General features: G+C 47.9%; 1 protein-coding gene across 1 annotated transcript in view; it reads right to left on the bottom strand.

Moving 5' to 3' along the window:
* Positions 1 to 6,615: 6,615 nt before the first annotated feature.
* LOC134412311 (uncharacterized) overlaps positions 6,616 to 18,165 on the bottom strand; it is an 89,116-nt gene continuing 77,566 nt past the window's right edge. Inside the window, 3 exon segments of the mRNA XM_063146211.1 lie at positions 6,616 to 8,966; positions 16,270 to 16,981; positions 17,486 to 18,098. Coding sequence (XP_063002281.1) covers positions 6,919 to 8,966; positions 16,270 to 16,981; positions 17,486 to 18,098 — 3,373 coding nt within the window. The 3' untranslated portion in view covers positions 6,616 to 6,918.

Below are 18,165 nucleotides of genomic sequence, written 5' to 3'. Positions count from 1 at the left end.
AAAGGACTCTTTTCCAGGAAGCCTTCCTCAACTGACCATCCATTCTTTGCATTGGTCCTTTGTTTTAAATTTAACAAATTCATTTTACTGTTTTGTATCTTCTTTTCTTTATTCCTATCTGCACCACTCTGGAATCTATTTTAGATAAATATGGCAAATAAATAGATAAATCCAGATTCATGTTGTGACTATTCCTGCGATAATGCCTTGTGTAGGCCAAGCATAAGGTCAGGAAACACATGCAAGCATTGGAGACCCCCCGGTCCCTTCGTCACCCTTCGAGAAACTGACCAGGCCTAGACCCCGCTTAGCTTCATCAAGGGAACCCCATGTACATTGATGCTGCAACCTTGATGAAACTAAGCGGGGTCTAGGCCTGGTCAGTTTCTCGAAGGGTGACTACCTGGGAACCCCGTGTTCATTGATTCCTGCATGGAGCAGGGGGCTGGACTTGATGACCTTGTAAGACCCTTCCAACTCCATGATTCTATGAGGAGATGTTACCCAATTCTGCAGTCAGGAATTGGTTCCACGAAAGGAATTCTGTTTTGCCTGGCTTTCTGCACAGAGAAGGTGGTTCTTTGCATCTCTGGAATTCCCTCCTCTCAGTTGCCAGCTAAAAGCATCCCCTGAAGGACGGGACACGGCTGAGGGAGGCCCAGGTGTTGTAAGAATATAGAACTTTTAAGCCGGCCGAAAGGTCTGATCCTGGGCTGTCAGACATGGATGATCGCTGACTCCCAATGGCCAGTCATCGAGTCAAATCACTATGAGTGAGGGATAAAAAGCAGGAAATAACTTTTAAGACTCAAATGGGACTGACACTGCCCTGTGTGGTTTTCACAGCTTGCACACAGCGCAGCGTTACAAGGAACTCATCCAGCAACTGAGGGAATGCAAGCAACCACATGAATGCACACACTGACAGCATGCGCACCCCCCACACACACCTTAGTGTTACCTGAGACCCTCTCCCCAAAGAGGTTCTAGTGCCTCCTGTATCTTCAGCCCCTTTTTATCTTGCTGAGATTTTTAGATGCACCTTTAATCCTGCCCAATGCTTTATGTGGCGTCTACCATTTTGTGGCTTTTATTTTTATTTATCTGTTGATTACATTTATATCCCCTTTTCTCCTCTTGTAAGGAACCCACAGTTTGAGAGAGGGCAGGGGAGAGAGACAGATGTAAACCTCATGGGAATAAGGTGGAAGAGCAAAATACAAATACTGAACAAGACGCTCTTCTCCTCCTTGTGCCAGCCGGCGTTGAGAAGGCGGTGGTGGAGGAGACTGGACGCGGGAGGCGCACTGGGCTTAGCTCCCGTCCTTCCCCTCCGGCTTTGGGTCAGTCGTTATCTCTGTGGGCCGCCTCCTTCGGTGGCATGCTTCCGTGGTCTCCCTGTAGCACTTGTATTGCCCTTTCCCCTCACATACCGCCTCTCACAGACGACACGACTCTTGAGGCGCTGGAGGCTGGATTTGTGGGGCCACTCGTACGGTCCTTGCCGGGTGAGGAGGTGGCCATGGGGCAGCCGCTCGTGGTCCTGCTGTTACTGCTGGGCTGCAGCGGGGTGCTCTCCCTTCCCTCCACGCCAAATGGTAGGTATAAGTGGAGGGGGGCAGGCAACGGAGTTTTCGGTGGTCGCTGAGAAGGGAGGGGGTGGCAAATGGGGCAGACCCACCCGCTTGCGACGGCAAGCAAACTGAGACCCCCTGCCCCTCCCTCGTGTCGCCCCCGTGCTGACAAGCATGAGGGCGACACGAGGCAATGGCCGGGGCACCGCCTTCACTCGCTGGCGCTCTGGGAGAGCGGCTTCCGGGTGCACCGTTCCAAAGCCAACCCCTGCCCCCAGCGTCTTGGCTTGAAAGACAGCACCTGGCCAGAAGCCGCACCTGGCTTCGAAGCCAGGACACTGGGGTTGGAGGGCGGGCGGCTTTGGAACGGCGAGCCCGGAAGGCGCCCTCTCAGAGCTGCTGTGGGACGGCGGCTTCCGGGCGTGCGGTTCGGCGCGCCCCCTTACTTTGATGCTCTAGGCCGCCACCTGAACTGCCTCTATGGCAGCGCCGGCCCTGCTTGCTCCTGCCTGGGATCCTGTGGAATTGTGGGGGGTGAACTGCATGCTGGGAGTTGTAGCAGAGGCAGGGTGGGGAGCTGGGAGGGGGAGGAAGTGGAGGGTGGAGTCTGGAAGATGGGAGGCAATGTTTGCTGGAGTCTCAGTTTAAGTGTAGGCTGAGAATAAAGTAGCATTTCAGAAGCTGTCTCTGGTGTCTGAAGATGCTTGCAATGCAACAGTTCCTCGCATCCCCCCTTCCCCATGGGCCCTTCCTCATCCCTGGTTTTGGTCGCTCCCTCGGCTGAGTTTCCCCCACATTGTCCCCGTCTCCTCTTTCAGCTCAAGCATCCGCAGGGAGAGGAAGCAACTCACAGAAGAGCCTCTGATCACAACACCCCTGCAGAGGAGATGGGCATGGTCCCTGGGGCGGAGTTCTCACCTGGGGAAGAAAGACCAGACACCCCCCCTCCTCCTCCACCAAAATAAAGACCAATCTTGTTCTCCCAGGAAGCTGAATGTCAGAGGACAGATATGGCTTTACGGGCTCTTCTCCCTTTGCACAAGATTAACCGAATATTTCAGTATTTCTTATAATACTTATCCTTATTCTTATTGGGCTATTACCTGGAACGACAATGTTGAGCTACGAATTGGGGATGGTCCTGGGAATTAAAGGCAAGAAATCTACCAAAGAAGCTGCTGAAATGTTCCGCATCTGGAGGAAAGGAAGGCACTTTGGGACTGGACCACTGAGAAGTTGCAAGCAAGAAATCCATGTTTTGTTTGGACTTCGAAGGACTCATTGGTGCGTTCATTTGTATTGGATATCTGTGACGTGTTTGTATAATTTAATGCTTATGAAAAACATATTTGTTCAAGTTCTCTCTTTGCAGGTTTTAGATTGATGAAGCCCCGGAGGATTCACACGAGGAGAACTCAGCATATACTGATGGCAGCGAAAGGCAACAAATCCCATCTTTTTCCTGCTGAGATTCCTGGGGAGCAGAAGCTGGTGACTCTGATTCCGGTGGGCCTCTGAATCCACTCCAGGCTTCAGTCCGATATAAAATGAAATAGCTTAAAATTGCAGTATAAAAGTTAAAAGATACATCCAAAAAAAGAAAAAGAAAAAAATAATCCTAGCAGCAATAGAGGGATTTAAAATACAATAAGAGATTTAAGACAACAGAAGTTATATGCATTATCATAGGAATAGTCACAATATGAATCTTTATCTGCTTATTTACCATATTGGTCTAAAATAAATTCCAGAGTGGTGCACATAGGAATAAAACAGTAAAAAAGAAGAAGATACAAAACAGTAAATTGAATTGTGTTGAATTTAAAACAAAGGACCAATATAAACAGTGGCTGGTCAGTTGAGGAAGGCTTCCTGGAAAAGAGTCCTTTTCAAAGGAGGCAGAAGCAGCCTCGGGTTGCCACCTGCCTAACCACAAGGGGCAGGGAGTTCCAAAGGGAAGGGGCCACCACACTGAAGGCTCTTCTCCTGATGGACTCCAATCGGGACAAAGGTCCACGTGGAACCACCAGGGGCCAGCCCTCCAATGACCTCAGTCCCTGGGGCAGGGTGAGAGGAGAGAAGCCGCTTTCTCATGTATCCCGATCCCAAACTGTTTAGGGCTTTGTACGCTCCCCTCTTAAACCAGGCCCTGTAGGCGATGCGGAGCCAGTACAGTCCCTTCTGCAAAGGAGTTACATGCCGAAAAGGAGCAGCTCTGGACAACAGCCGAGCTGCTGCGTTCTGCACTGGCTCCAGCGTCCGGAGGAGCCTTAAGGGCAGCCCCAGATGGAGCACTTTGCAGTCCTCCAGCCTTGAGGTTCGTAGCGCCTGCACCTCTGTGGCCAAGCCATCCCTGTCCCGGAGAGGGTGCTTTAGTCAGCTCTTTATCATTCAATGTGGGCGGTGTGGACGAAGCCGAGTCCGCTTCTGCTCAAACCTGGAAACCGATTGATCATTTCCCTAATCAGGCAGGAGCATCAGAGAAGGCTTCTGGCTCAGCACATACACATATTTCTTGTAGTGATCAGCAGGGTGAGTTCGCTACCCTTCCAGGCATATTTCGTACAACGTTCCCAGGAACTTGCAAGATGGTGCCAAGAGACGAGGCCTTTGTGGCTACTGAGTCCAGCGCTTGTAACAAAAAAAAACAGCTTCGCTTGCACAGCCTGTCCAGGAGAAAAGACACCTCTGCGGTGTAGGACCAACGCTCTGCCCCTGACCGCCTTCCAAGGTCTTTGGGAATCTGGAAAGGACCACAGCGCAGGACACCATACGACACACAGAAGGCCAAAATAACTCCTCTGCCCGGCCCTTAACAGCTCTCATTTCCCAACACACAGGTGACTCAATGAAGCTGAGAAGCCCTCGACAGATCTGTTAGGCTGAACGTGGCATGGATATTTGTTTTTAATTCAAGGTCTTTCCTCCTGGGCTTGCTTCTTTTATTTATTTATTTTTAATCATTTTTATTCTTTTCAAAACTTAAGCATACATCAATACAATAACAAAAAAAACCCCAACATAATACATAAATGTTGAATAACCTTGTAACATTTTCTAATTTAATGTGTTAACATAATCATATACCATAAAGTGCATCCCACCTCACCCCAGGATCTATTCCTGTTTCCAAAATCTCATTGTTTCTTCCCTTAGATAGAACATATTCTAGGAACTGTTTCCACATTCCTTCAAAATCATTCGTTTTTGTTATTCCGCTTCTTACTTTTATATTACATGTTAATTTATCATTAATAGCAATATCCCATTATATTTTTGTTTAATTTCTTGTAGATCCCTTGTGCACACCCACATTATTAACAAAATAAAAACTAAACTTATAACAACTAACAAATACACTTTTTATTCCCACCCCTCCCCTTCTCACCCTTAACCCCTCTCCCTCCCCTCTCCCCCCTATTTCCCCCCCTTTATTACTCCGTTGGTGAAACACCCCGGTCATGGCTATCAACCTTAACCGGGGGGGGGGGGGAGAGTTGGAACCCACAGTCCCGATGTGGCAAGCCTCTTACTCATTGATTATTCTTATATCTCCTTCCCCCCTTTTTTTTAATTCATTAAACCTTTAATTCCCACTTGGGCCAGGATCTTCTTCCTCTACTCCTTCTTGCTGGGTTGACATTTCTTCATCTAGCCTTAGACTTCTCAGCAGCGCCATTCCCCGTTCCAGCGATGTTACTCTATGCTGTCTTCCATCTTGCATAAATCTCAGGAACACCGGATAACCCCATGAATAAGCAATTCCCTCCCTCTTAAGCTTTGCTATCACGGGTCTAACGCTTTGCCTCCATTCCACGGTTTTCTGACAAAGATCATTATAGATTTGAACTGGCGTTTCTTGAAACTTCAGCGTAGATATTGACCTTAATTTTTTCATGAATTGCTCCTTCTTATAATAATTTCTGAATCTGACCAAAATATCTCTTGACATAGCCCTTGTTCTGTTTCCAGCTACTCTTTGGATTCTCTCGATGTCCTGCTGTGTTAAATCCATATCAGCTCTTTAAACCATCCCAAAATACTCAATCTCAAATTTTCTCCTTGCATTTCTGGGAATTTTTTTACCCGAAGATTTGCTCATCTTGATTGACCTTCTAAATGGATCAGCCTCAGCTCATATTGATCAAATTTAATATTATGCTGAGTTATTTGTTGTTTGTTCAAATTCACTTGATTTGATATTTGCTTAAGTTCTGTTTTAGTCTCTGCCAGGTCTTTCTCAACTTTTACTACTGAAATTTGGAGCTTTTGCATATTTTTGATAATTTCTTCTTTAATCAATTTCATTTCCTGGAGCATTGCTTCGTTGTTGCTTTTAATAAACTCCATCATATCAGTTTGCAATTCATCAAGTGCTGATTTTGGCTCAGTGCCAGCTATGGCCACCATTTCGTCGCTGTGCTGAAGATTTCTTAACGAGCCGTTTGAATCCTGTACACTTCCACTCTCTTTCCCTTCCAATACTTTTGTTAGTCTGGTCGTAGATTTATCAGAGGGATGTGATTTTGCCCTTGACCAAATTGGATTTTTGCTCTTATTATTATTCTTTCTTGGCATCAAGCCTCACATCGCTCTTTCAGTTCACTAGGCGGAAGTCAGTTGCATCAACAACCCATGCGCTTTCGTGACCCCTCCTTTGCCTCAGTAAGTTATTTTAGAGCGACTAATTTGTTCCTCTTAGGTAATGATTGATTTACTTCTTCTTAATGTCCCTGCATTCCTTTAAAGTGTTATTTATAACTTTAAGAAACTCTCCCTTATGGAGTAGCTGAGGCTATTAGAACTGTTGAAAGCTAAAGTAGATCTTATAAATAATTTCACAGCTCTCCGGGAGACGTTTCAACTTTCTCTGAATGCAGAAAGATTTCATAAGTCTTTTTGTAAAATTGTACTAACATATTATGCCGATCAAATGCAGTTAAATACGCTTTTAGGCCTCCTTATCAGGAGCTGAGAAAAAACTTACCGCTTCATCAAACTGTCAGGCTCCGCCCCCCCCCCCCGCCCCCCCGTGCTTGCTTCTTTTAAAGGGAATGGCTCTCCTCCATTTGAAGATCTTCCTTCTTTCCGGAAACTGCTGGGTTTGAAAGAAATCCTTCCTGTGTCTGTTCTTTGATGTGATTTCAGGTACTTATAATGTTGGAAGTTCTTCCAGTATGCTAAGAAATGCATTTAAAGGATTTCTTCCTTTAGTGGATTCTTTGATGCTGTTTAAAGTTTCTACAGTGAATGAAGCTCTTCTTGCACTCTAAGCATTTATAAGGCTTCTCAGCACAGTGAGTAGTTTGATGTCTTCTAAGGGTTGTATGGTGAATGAAGCTCTTTACGCATTCGAAAAATTTATGGGCTTCTCACCTGTGTGGATCCTGTGATGGGTGTTAAGGGTTGAGCGCCGATTGAAACTCTTCCCGCACTCTAAGCATTTATAAGGCTTCTCACCTGTGTGGATCATGTGATGCGTGTTAAGGGCTGAGCTGTTGCTGAAACTCTTCCCACACTCTAAGCATTTATAAGGCTTCTCGCCTGTGTGGATCCTGTGATGGGTGTTAAGGTGTGCGCTCTGACTGAAACTCTTTCCACACTCTAAGCATTCATAACGCTTCTCCCCTGTGTGGATCCTGTGATGGGTGTCAAGGCTTGAGCTCCGACTAAAACTCTTCCCACACTCTAAGCATTTATAAGGCTTCTCACCTGTGTGGATCCTGTGATGGGTGTTAAGTCTTGAGCTCCGACTGAAACTCTTATCGCAATCTAAGCATTTATAAGGCTTCTCGCCTGTGTGGATCCGGTGATGGGTAACAAAGTTTGACCTGTACCTGAAACTCTTCCCACACTCTAAGCATTTGTAGGGCTTCTGTCCTGTGTGGGTCCTCTGATGGGTGTCAAGGCTTGCATTTGTAGTGAAACTCTTCCCACACTCTAAGCATTTATAAGTCTTCTCTCCTGTGTGGCTCCTGTGATGGGTGTTAAGGGCTGAGCTGGTGCTGAAACTCTTTCCACACTGTAAGCATTTATAAGGCTTCTCTCCTGTGTGGCTCCTGTGATGGTCGTTAAGGTATGAGCTGTGACTGAAACTCTTCCCGCACTCTAAGCATTTATAAGGCTTCTCCCCTGTGTGGATCTTGTGATGGGTGTCAAGGGTTGAGCTCCGACTGAAACTCTTCCCGCACTCTAAGCATTTATAGGGCTTCTCTCCTGTATGGATCCTGTGATGGGCGTTAAGGCTTGAGCACTGACTGAAACTCTTCCCGCACTCTAAGCATTTATAAGCCTTCTCTACCAAGTGAATACTTTGATGCTTTTTAAAACTTGAACTTTCAGTGAAACATTTCCCACACTCTAAGCATTTGTAGGGCTTCTCGCCTGTGTGGATCCTGTGATGGACCTCAAGACTTGAGCTCCGTCCAAAACTCTTCCCGCACTCTAAGCATTTATAAGGCTTCTCGCCTGTGTGGATCCTGTGATGGGCAGCAAGATTTGAGCTCCGTCTGAAACTCTTTCCGCACTCTAAGCATTTATAAGGCTTCTCCCCTGTGTGGATCCTGTGATGGGCATCAAGATTTGAGCTCTCTCTGAAACTCTTCCCGCACTCTAAGCATTTATAGGGCTTCTCTCCTCTATGGATCCTGTGATGGGCGTTAAGGCTTGAGTTCTGACTGAAACTCTTCCCGCACTCTAAGCATTTATAAGCCTTCTCTACCAAGTGAATACTTCGATGCTTTTTAAAACTTGAACTTTCAGTGAAACATTTCCCACACTCTAAGCATTTGTAGGGCTTCTCTCCTGTGTGGATCCTATGATGAATGTTAAGGTGTGAGATCTGACTGAAACTCTTCCCGCACTCTAAGCATTTATAAGGCTTCTCTCCAGTGTGGATCCTATGATGGGTGTTAAGCTGTGAGTTGTGACTGAAACTCTTCCCGCACTCCAAGCATTTATAAGGCTTCTCTCCTGTGTGGATCTTCTGATGGGTGTTAAGTCCTGAACTCTGACTGAAACTCTTCCCGCACTCTAAACATTTATGAGGCTTCTCTCCTGTGTGGATCCTATGATGGATGTTAAGGTGTGAGATCTGACTGAAACTCTTCTTGCACTCTAAGCATTTATAAGGCTTCTCTCCAGTGTGGATCCTATGATGGGTGTTAAGCTGTGAGTTGTGACTGAAACTCTTCCCGCACTCCAAGCATTTATAAGGCTTCTCTCCTGTGTGGATCCTCTGATGGGTGTTAAGTCCTGAACTCTGACTGAAACTCTTCCCGCACTCTAAGCATTTATAAGGCTTCTCGCCTGTGTGGATCCGGTGATGGGTGTCAAGGTTTGAGCTGTACCTGAAACTTTTCCCGCACTCTAAGCATTCATAGGGCTTCATGCCTGTGTGAATTCTTTCATGCAGCCTCCCATCAGCTGAAAGAAGAAACCCAAGAGATGGTTATTTCAATTATCAGAGGAGCCGATGATAATCAAGAGAACTGACAACTAGTTTAGCCTACAAATCCTTTTTTTAAAAAAAATTATAGGTGGCCTTTTTGGACACAGTGGTCTGGTTTGCATATCATGCAGCAGTGTGTGTGTGTATATCTGTTACCCACCTCTCCTTCTGGATAGGGGCAGGATACAACACAAATAAAAACAGCACAAAATACAAACAACTCATTCAAATGTTTAAAACCAGTGCATCATTAAAAGCAGCACACCACTAAAAAAGGCATCTTAAAATTCAACTGGATAGGCCTGCCGGAAGAGATCACTCTTTATGGGTAACCCAGAGAATTCCAGTGTGTTCTAGCTTGATTCAGGACAGATCAAAGGAAGGACTTTGGCACACAGCACAGAGTGGGATTCACCAGCACAAGATGTGGTCATGACCACCGACTGGGATGGCCCGAAACGGGTGTTGGAGCATTTCCTGGAGGGGAAGGCTATCGAGGGCTACCAGTTTTGATGGCGAAGTCCAATCTCCAGGATCAGAGGCAAGAAGCCTTTTGAAACCGGTTGCTGGGGAACATGGGCAGGAGAATGCTGTTGCACCATGTCCTGGTTGTGGTCCCTGATTGACAGCTCTTTCGCCACTGTGTGAACAGACTGCTGGACTTGATGGACCCTGGGTCTGATCCAGAATCAGGCCCCTTCTCATGTTCTTCTGATCTAATGGTTAACAGTTTCTACCACTGCTGAGAAAACCAAGAGGTCTTTCTGGTCAAGGCCATCGAGTGACCAAGACTCATTTCATCACAAACCCAGGAAGGAATCTGGGATCTAAACTGACCGTTTCCTCCAAGACCCTTCCTGGCGTTGAGGCCCCTGCCTTCTCCATGGCTCAGCACTAAAGGGGGTCAGCGACTGCGAGGAAACTGAAGGATCTCCCAAAGGGTCCCTCAGTCCCAGGCTCATATCTGCTGATGCCTCTGCTTCTTCGGCCGCCCCAAGGAATGGACCTTCCCCCTTTCTTTCCTGCCAGGAGAGGAGATCCAAGCTGGGAACAAGGAGGCCTTCGGGAGAAGGCAGAAAGGGAGACGTTCCTTCCCACCCTTCGCTCTGTCCCAAACGTCCGGAGCATCTGAAGCCCCTCCTGTCTACAGCAGCCCAAAACAGGGTCAAAAGAAGGAGGCCATCCTCACAATGCAGGTGAACACCACAACTGCTGCTGTGGTGGGGCATCTGCCAGGACTGACTCCTCGTCTGCTCTGCCTGCCTCTCTGCCCGTCTGGTGCCTGGGAGATGGGCTTTGCGGTTCGTGCCCAGCACCCTCCGGCACGCTTGCTCCCAGTCGTCCTCCTCTGTGCCCCTCAATGCGTAACTGCTGGCTTAGAAAGAAACAACCAGCCATCTTTGCCTCACTTGCTCCTTGCGCCCGCTTACGGGTTGGTTTGCTATGCGTTAGTGCTGCCTGCCTGCCTGCCTTCCCTCCCTTCTCGCCTTCCCTCCCTTCTCGCCTTCCCGCCTCGCAGGGATGGTGTCTTGCTTTGACTCAGGGGAGAAGTCCTTCCTGCGCTCACTTAGACTTTATCAAGTTCAAAAATCCATTTTTCAAGTGTGGAAGAAGATTTAGGGTTATCTCATGGCATGTTGGGATTTCCTTTGAACTGGCCCCATTGAGCTGTCTGCATTGCAACTTTAATCCCTGACATACTGGAGTGCCCGATTTTCAAAACTTCCCCTAACATCACGGGATGATGGGATTGCCTTGAAATTTGGCATCCATGTGGACACATGGGTAAGCTGTCATGGGACCAAAGGATAGGTTTCTGACGTGCAAATTGACGTAGTTGTAGAATGGGACTTGATTTGGGGTGCCAAAAATCAGGGGATGATGGGATTGCCTTGAGTGTGGGCATCCATGTGGACACATAGATAAGCTGTCCTGGTGCCAAGTTTGAGGTTTCTAACATGCAAATTGATGGAGCTATCCCAAGGGGTGTGAATGGGGTGCCCGATTTTCAAAAATTCGCCAAAAATCAGGGGATGATGGGATTGCCTTGAAACTTGGCATCCATGTGGACACGTGGATAAGCTATCATGGTGCCGAGTTTGAGGTTTCTGACGTGCAAATTGACGTAGTTGTAGAATGGGACTTGATTTGGGGTGCCAAAAATCAGAGGATGATGGGATTGCCTTGAGTGTGGGTGTCCATGTGGACACATGGATAAGCTGTCCTGGTGCCAAGTTTGAGGATTCTAACATGCAAATTGACGGAGCTATCCCAAGGGGTGTGAATGGGGTGCCCGATTTTCAAAAATTCCCCAAAAATCAGGGGATGATGGGATTGCCTTGAAACTTGGCGTCCATGTGGACACATGGATAAGCTATCATGGTGCCGAGTTTGAGGTTTCTAACGTGCAAATTGACGGAGCTATCGAAAGGGGTGAGAATTAGGGTTATGGGTGGTGCGTTAGAGGTTAGAGCCGCGCCAAAAATCAGGGGATGATGGGATTGCCTTGAGTGTGGGCATCCATGTGGACACATGGATAAGCTGTCCTGGTGCCGTGTTTGAGGTTTCTAACGTGCAAATTGACGGAGCTATCTCAAGGGGTGTGAATGGGGTGCCCGATTTTCAAAAATTCCCCCAAAATCAGGGGATGATGGGATTGCCTTGAAACTTGGCGTGCGTGTGTATACCCCCATGAGGTGTCATGGTGCCAAACATGAGGTTTCTAACTTGAAAAGAAAAAAAGTTGTATAATTTTTTAGCTTTCAATGCAACCCTATGGGGGGGGGAAACGGAGCTCCGATCCGGATCCGGAGCTCCGAGCGGAGCGGAGCGGAAGTGGGTGGAGCGGGGGTGGGGCGAAGCAGCCCGCTCCGAAAATGGCAGATCTGCAAGTGAAGCGGAGCGGGGGGTCCATACACACCCCTAGTTTCCACGCCCTGAACTCAGCGTTACAAGGAACTCATCCTGCAATCCAGGGAATGGATGCAACCCGAAGCAAAGGGAATCATATTTTAAGAAAGCATTCCAAGTTATTCATACTCACATCCAGGCACCATGTGGGGTGGGGGGTGAGCAGCCCAAGCCCCTGGGCCGGTGGGGGCCTATGGAGAGGGTCCCCTTTGCTGGCGGATGTGACCCCTCCCAGCTCCTCTTGTGAACTGGACCAGTTCTATTCCTGGGAGTCCTCTGGGTCCCACCCTTGGTGGCTCCGGAGCTGAGCGCTAAACCTGCGGAAGATGCTGCCTGGCCATATTCGTCCCCTGGCATGTTCCTGCTTCGAGTGCTGTGGTATTGTGGTAGGTGAATTGCATGCTGGGGGTTGTAGTAGAGGCATGGAGGGGAGCTGGGAGGGAGAGGAAGTGGAGGGTGGAGTCTGGAAGATGTGAGCCAGTGTTTGCTGGTCTCAGTTTTAGTGTAGGCTGAGAAGAAAGCAGCATTTCAGAAGCTGTCTCTGGCATCTGATGCTCGCAATGCAACAGTTCCTCGCATCCCCCTTCCCCAAGGGCTCCTCTCATCCAAGGGCTTGGTCGGTCCCTCGGCTGAGTGTTCCCCAAGTGGTCTCCGTCTCCTGTTTCAGTTCAAGAAGCTGCAGGGAAAGAAAACAACTCACAGAAGAGCCTCTGATCACAACACCCGTGCAGAGGAGAGTGTAGAGTCCGTGGGGCGAAGTCCTCTCCCAGGCAAGAACAGACACCCCCACCACCTCCTCCTCCAAAATACAGACCCAGCTTGTTCTGCCAGGAAGCTGAATGTCAGAGGACGGATGTGACATTACGGGCTCTTCTCTCTTTGTAGAAGATAATTTGAGCTGATATTTGTGCACAGGAGAATTTCAAACAGGGAATCAGTTTTGCATCTTTCAGTATTTATTAGCATTCTATTTTTATGCTTCCTCTTATTATTCTAATTATTACTGGGCTCCTACTTGGAATGACAGTGTTGAGCTATGAATTGGGGATTGCCCTGTGAAGCAAATTTAAGAAATCTACAAAAGAAGCAGCTGAAATATTCAGCATCTGGAGGAAAGGAAGGCACTTTGGGACTGGCCCACTGAGAAGTTCCAAACAAGAAATCCATGTTTTTGCTTGGAGTTGGAAGGACTCGTTCCATTAACAAAATGGTTAATGGAATGCTTTAAGGTCAACACGTTTCGTTAAACATTTTGCGATTAAGCAGCACGGTTTAGCGTGTTGTCTGAACTGGACCAGTTTTGATGTCAAGGGAGCTGCTACGTTATTACCTTGCCCAGGTGAACTCTCAACTTATTTGAAGACAGACAAAGGGCACACAAAAACCCAACAAGACAACTTTTTCATTGGTGAGAGTGTTTCATGCTGTTATACTCCCTCTCTCACGCATGCATTCCTCTACCACTCACAAACAAGTGGAATTACGTGCAGGGTGCAACGTTCCCCCCACACACACACACTCATACGACTACACACACGGGTTTAGGGCCACTACAACAGGACTAGTCAGCAAAGGCGAACAGATGGCAGGGATTTGTATCTCTCCCCCCCTCCCCAATAACGATATAGTGACTTTAACTGGAAATGCCAGAGGTTGAACCTGGGACCTTCCGCTTCCAAAGCTCACAGGCTGTCACTGAGCTGTGGGCCGGGAGACATGGAGATGTTTAGATTCTGCAAGCTCTGGTTCACGTTTTCACACCTAATCCATCCCCTTTCATCGCCTGGTAGTGCCGATGATTAACAAGAAACCCATTTATTATTATACAAAAAAGCTGATGTATCCCATAGTTGTTAGACAATAGTGGTGTTGGGTACTATAATACAATAAACCAATAATTGGAATGCTGTTCCTACTATAAGACAATACAAGTCTATAATATAGCACAGCAAAGACACACTAACACACTTTAGTCTATTAAACGCATTTGGCAATACATCAGTACATAAACATATGTTCACGGATATATTATAAATAAGGTTTGTTCTTATTATATTTTATTCTTTCCAGCGTTGTAAGTTGTTGACAGGATTTTGCAATAAACTTCCCGTTTTCGCTGCTCAAGCTTCCTCGGAACAAACGCTACAGAGATAAAATAATATTACTTATATAATCATCACATTTAGTCTAAATATCTCTATAATTATAAAATCAGACGGTCCTCGGCCATGGGGCAGCCGCTCGTGGTCCTGCGGTTACTGCTGGGCTGCTGCGGGGTGCTCTCCCTTCCCTCCATGCCAACTGGTAGTTATACGTGGAGGGGGGCGGGCAACGGAGTTTTCGGTGGTCTCTGAGAAGGGAGGGGGTGGCAAATCAGCCATCTGCCAGCACTCCGCCTTCACAAGCGACTGGGGCAGACCCATCCGCATGCGACAACGAACAAACAGAGACCCCTCGCCCCTCCCTCGTGTCGCCCCCATGCTGACGAGCATGAGAGCGACACAAGGCAATGGCCGGGGCACCGCCTTCGCTCGCTGGCACTCTGGGAGAGCGGCTTCTGGGCACGCCGTTCCAAAGCCAACCTCTGCACCCAGCGTTTTGAGTTCAAAGCCAGCGCCCAGCTGGAAGCCGCTTTGAAGCCAGGACACTGGGGTTGGGGGGTGGGCAGGCGGCTTTGGAATGGCGAGCCCGGAAGCCACCCCCTCAGAGCCGCTGTGGAACGGCGACTTCCGGGCGACTTCCCCCCCCTTACTTAGCTGCCTATATGGCAGTGCCAACCCTGCTTGCTCCTGCCTGGAAGATGGGAGCTAGTGTTTGCTGGAGTCTCAGTTTTAGTGTAGGCTGAGAATAAAGTAGTGTTTCAGAAGCTGTCTCTGGCATCTGAAGATGCTTGCAATGCAACAGTTCCTCGCATCCCCCCTTCCCCAAGGGCTCCTCCTCATCCCTGGTTTTGGTCGCTCCCTCAGCTGAGTTTCCCCCACGTTGTCTCTGTCTCCCGTTACAGCTCAAGCAGCCGCAGGGAGAGGAAGCAACTCACGGAAGAGCCTCTGATCACAACACCCCTGCAGAGGAGATGGGCAGGAATTTCAAATGGGGAATCAGTTTTGCATCTTTCAGTATTTTTTAATTGCCCTCCAATGACCTCAGTCCCTGGGACAGGGTGAGAGGAGAGAAGGCGCTTTCTCATGTATCCCGATCCCAAACTGTTTAGGGCTTTGTACGGTCCCCTCTTAAACCAGGCCCTGTCGGCGATACGGAGCCAGTACAGTCCCTTCCGCAAAGGAGTCACATGCCGAAAAGGAGCAGCCCCGGACAACAGTCGAGCTGCTGCGTTCTGAACGGGCTCCAGCATCCAAAGCAGCCTTAAGGGCAGCCCCAGATGGAGCACATTGCAGTCATCCAGCCTTGAGGTTCGTAGCGCCTGCACCTCTGTGGCCAAGCCATCCCTGTGAGGGTGCTCTTGTCAGCTCTTTATCGTTCAATGTGGGCGGTGTGGATGAAGCCGAGTCCACTTCTGCTCAAACCTGGAAACCAACTGATCATTTTCCTAATCAGGCAGGAGCATCAGAGAAGGCTTCCGGCTCAGCACATTCACGTATTTCTTGCAGTGATCAGCAGGGTGGGTTCGCTACCCTTCCAGGCATATTTCGTACAACGTTCCCAGGAACTTGCAAGATGGTGCCAAGAGACGAGGCCTTTGGGGCTACGGAGTCCACGGCTTGTAACAAAAAAGAGCAGCTTCGCTTGCACGCGCCTGTCCAGGAGAAAAGACACCTCTGCGGGGTAGCTCCACCGCTCTGCCCCTGACCGCCCTCCAAGGTCTTTGGGAATCTGGAAAGGACCATAGCGCAGGACACCATACGGCACACAGAAGGCCAAAATAACTCCTCTGCCCGGCCCTTAACAGCTCTCAGTGAAGAGAGCTCAGTGAAGCTGAGAAGCCCTTGACAGATCTGTTCGGCTGAACTTGGCATGGATATTTGTTTTTAATTTAAGGTCTTTCCTCCTGGGCTTGCTTCTTTTAAAGGGAATGGCTGTCCTCCATTCGAAGATCTTCCTTCTTTCTGGAAACTGCTTGCATTGAAAAAAATCCTTCCTGTGTCTGTTCTTTGATGTGATTTCAGGTACTTATAATGTTGGAAGTTCTTCCAGTATGCTAAGAAATGCATTTAAAGGATTTCTTCCTTTAGTGGATTCTTTGATGCTGTTTAAAGTTTCTACAGTGAATGAAGGTCTTCTTGCACTCTAAGCATGTATAAGGCTTCTCAGCACAGTGAGTAGTTTGATGTCTTCTAAAGGTTGTATGGTGAATGAAGCTCTTTCCGCATTCTAAACATTTATAAGGCTTCTCCCCTGTGTGGATCCTGTGATGGGTGTCAAGGCTTGAGTTTCGACTGAAACTCTTCCCGCACTCTAAGCATTTATAAGGCTTCTCACCAGTGTGAATACTTTGATGTTTTCTTAAGGTTGAACGGTCATTGAAGCTCTTCCCGCACTCTAAGCATTTGTAGAGCTTCTCACCTGTGTGGATCCTGTGATGGGTGCTAAGGGCTGAGCTGTACCTGAAACTCTTCCCACACTCTAAGCATTTATAAGGCTTCTCACCAGTGTGGATCCTGTGATGGGTGTTAAGGGCTGAACTCTGACTGAAACTCTTCCCGCACTCTAAACATTTATAAGGCTTCTCACCAGTGTGGGTCCTGTGATGTGTTTTAAGGCTATTGTTATCAGTGAAACTCTTCCCACACTCTAAGCATTCATAAGGCTTCTCTCCTGTGTGGCTCCTGTGATGGGTGTTAAGGCCTGAACTCTGACTGAAACTCTTCCCGCACTCTAAACATTTATAAGGCTTCTCACCAGTGTGGGTCCTGTGATGTGTTTTAAGGCTATTGCTATCAGTGAAACTCTTCCCACACTCTAAGCATTCATAAGGCTTCTGTCCTGTGTGGCTCCTGTGATGGGTGTTAAGGGCTGAGCTGTTGCTGAAATTCTTCCCACACTCTAAGCATTTATAAGGCTTCTCACCAGTGTGGATCCTGTGATGGATGTCAAGGCCTGAACTCCGACTGAAATTCTTCCCGCACTCTAAGCATGTATAAGGCTTTTCGCCTGTGTGGATCCTGTGATGTTTTTTAAGGCTATTGCTATCAGTGAAACTCTTCCCACACTGTAAGCATTCATAAGGCTTCTCTCCTGTGTGGCTCCTGTGATGGGTGTTAAGGGCTGAGCTGGTGCTGAAACTCTTCCCACACTGTAAGCATTCATAAGGCTTCTCTCCTGTGTGGCTCCTGTGATGGGTGTTAAGGGCTGATCTGTTGCTGAAGCTCTTCCCGCACTCTAAGCATTTATAGGGCTTCTCTCCTGTGTGGCTCCTGTGATGGGTGTTAAGGGCTGAGCTGCTGCTGAAACTCTTCCCACACTCTAAGCATTTATAAGGCTTCTCTCCAGTGTGGATCCTGTGATGTATTTTAAGGCTATTGCTATCAGTGAGACTCTTCCCACACTCTAAGCATTCATAAGCCTTCTCTCCTGTGTGGGTCCTGTGATGGATGTTAAGGGCTGAGCTGGTTCTGAAACTCTTCCCACACTCTAAGCATTTATAAGGCTTCTCTCCTGTGTGGATCCTGTGATGGATGTCAAGGCATGAACTCTTACGGAAACTCTTCCCACACTCTAAGCATTTATAAGGCTTCTCGCCTGTGTGGATCCTGTGATGGGAGTTAAGTGATGAGCTCGTACTGAAAGACTTCCTGCACTCCAAGCATTTATAAGGCTTCTCTCTTGTGTGGGTCCTGTGATGGGTGTTAAGGGTTGAGCTGTGACTGAAACTCTTCCCGCACTCTATGCATTTATAGAGCTTCTCCCCTGTGTGAATCCTTTGATGGATGTCAAGGCTTGAACTCTGACGGAAACTCTTCCTGCACTCTAAGCATTTATAAGGCTTCTCTCCTGTGTGGCTCCTGCGATGGGTGTCAAGGCCTGAACTCTGACTGAAACTCTTCCCGCACTCTAAGCATTTATAAGGCTTCTCTCCTGTGTGGATCCTGCGATGGGAGTTAAGGCTTGAGCTCTGATTAAAACTCTTCCCGCACTCTAAACATTCATAGGGCTTTTCGCCTGTGTGGATCCTGTGATGGCCATCAAGTCTTGAACTCCGACTGAAACTCTTCCCGCACTCTAAGCATTCATAGGGCTTCATGCCTGTGTGAATTCCTTCATGCAGCCTCCCAT

The sequence above is a fragment of the Elgaria multicarinata genome, chromosome 21, assembly GCF_023053635.1.
Source record: "Elgaria multicarinata webbii isolate HBS135686 ecotype San Diego chromosome 21, rElgMul1.1.pri, whole genome shotgun sequence".
Classification (NCBI taxonomy): domain Eukaryota; kingdom Metazoa; phylum Chordata; class Lepidosauria; order Squamata; family Anguidae; genus Elgaria; species Elgaria multicarinata.
This window is presented reverse-complemented; position numbering and strand designations above follow the sequence as displayed.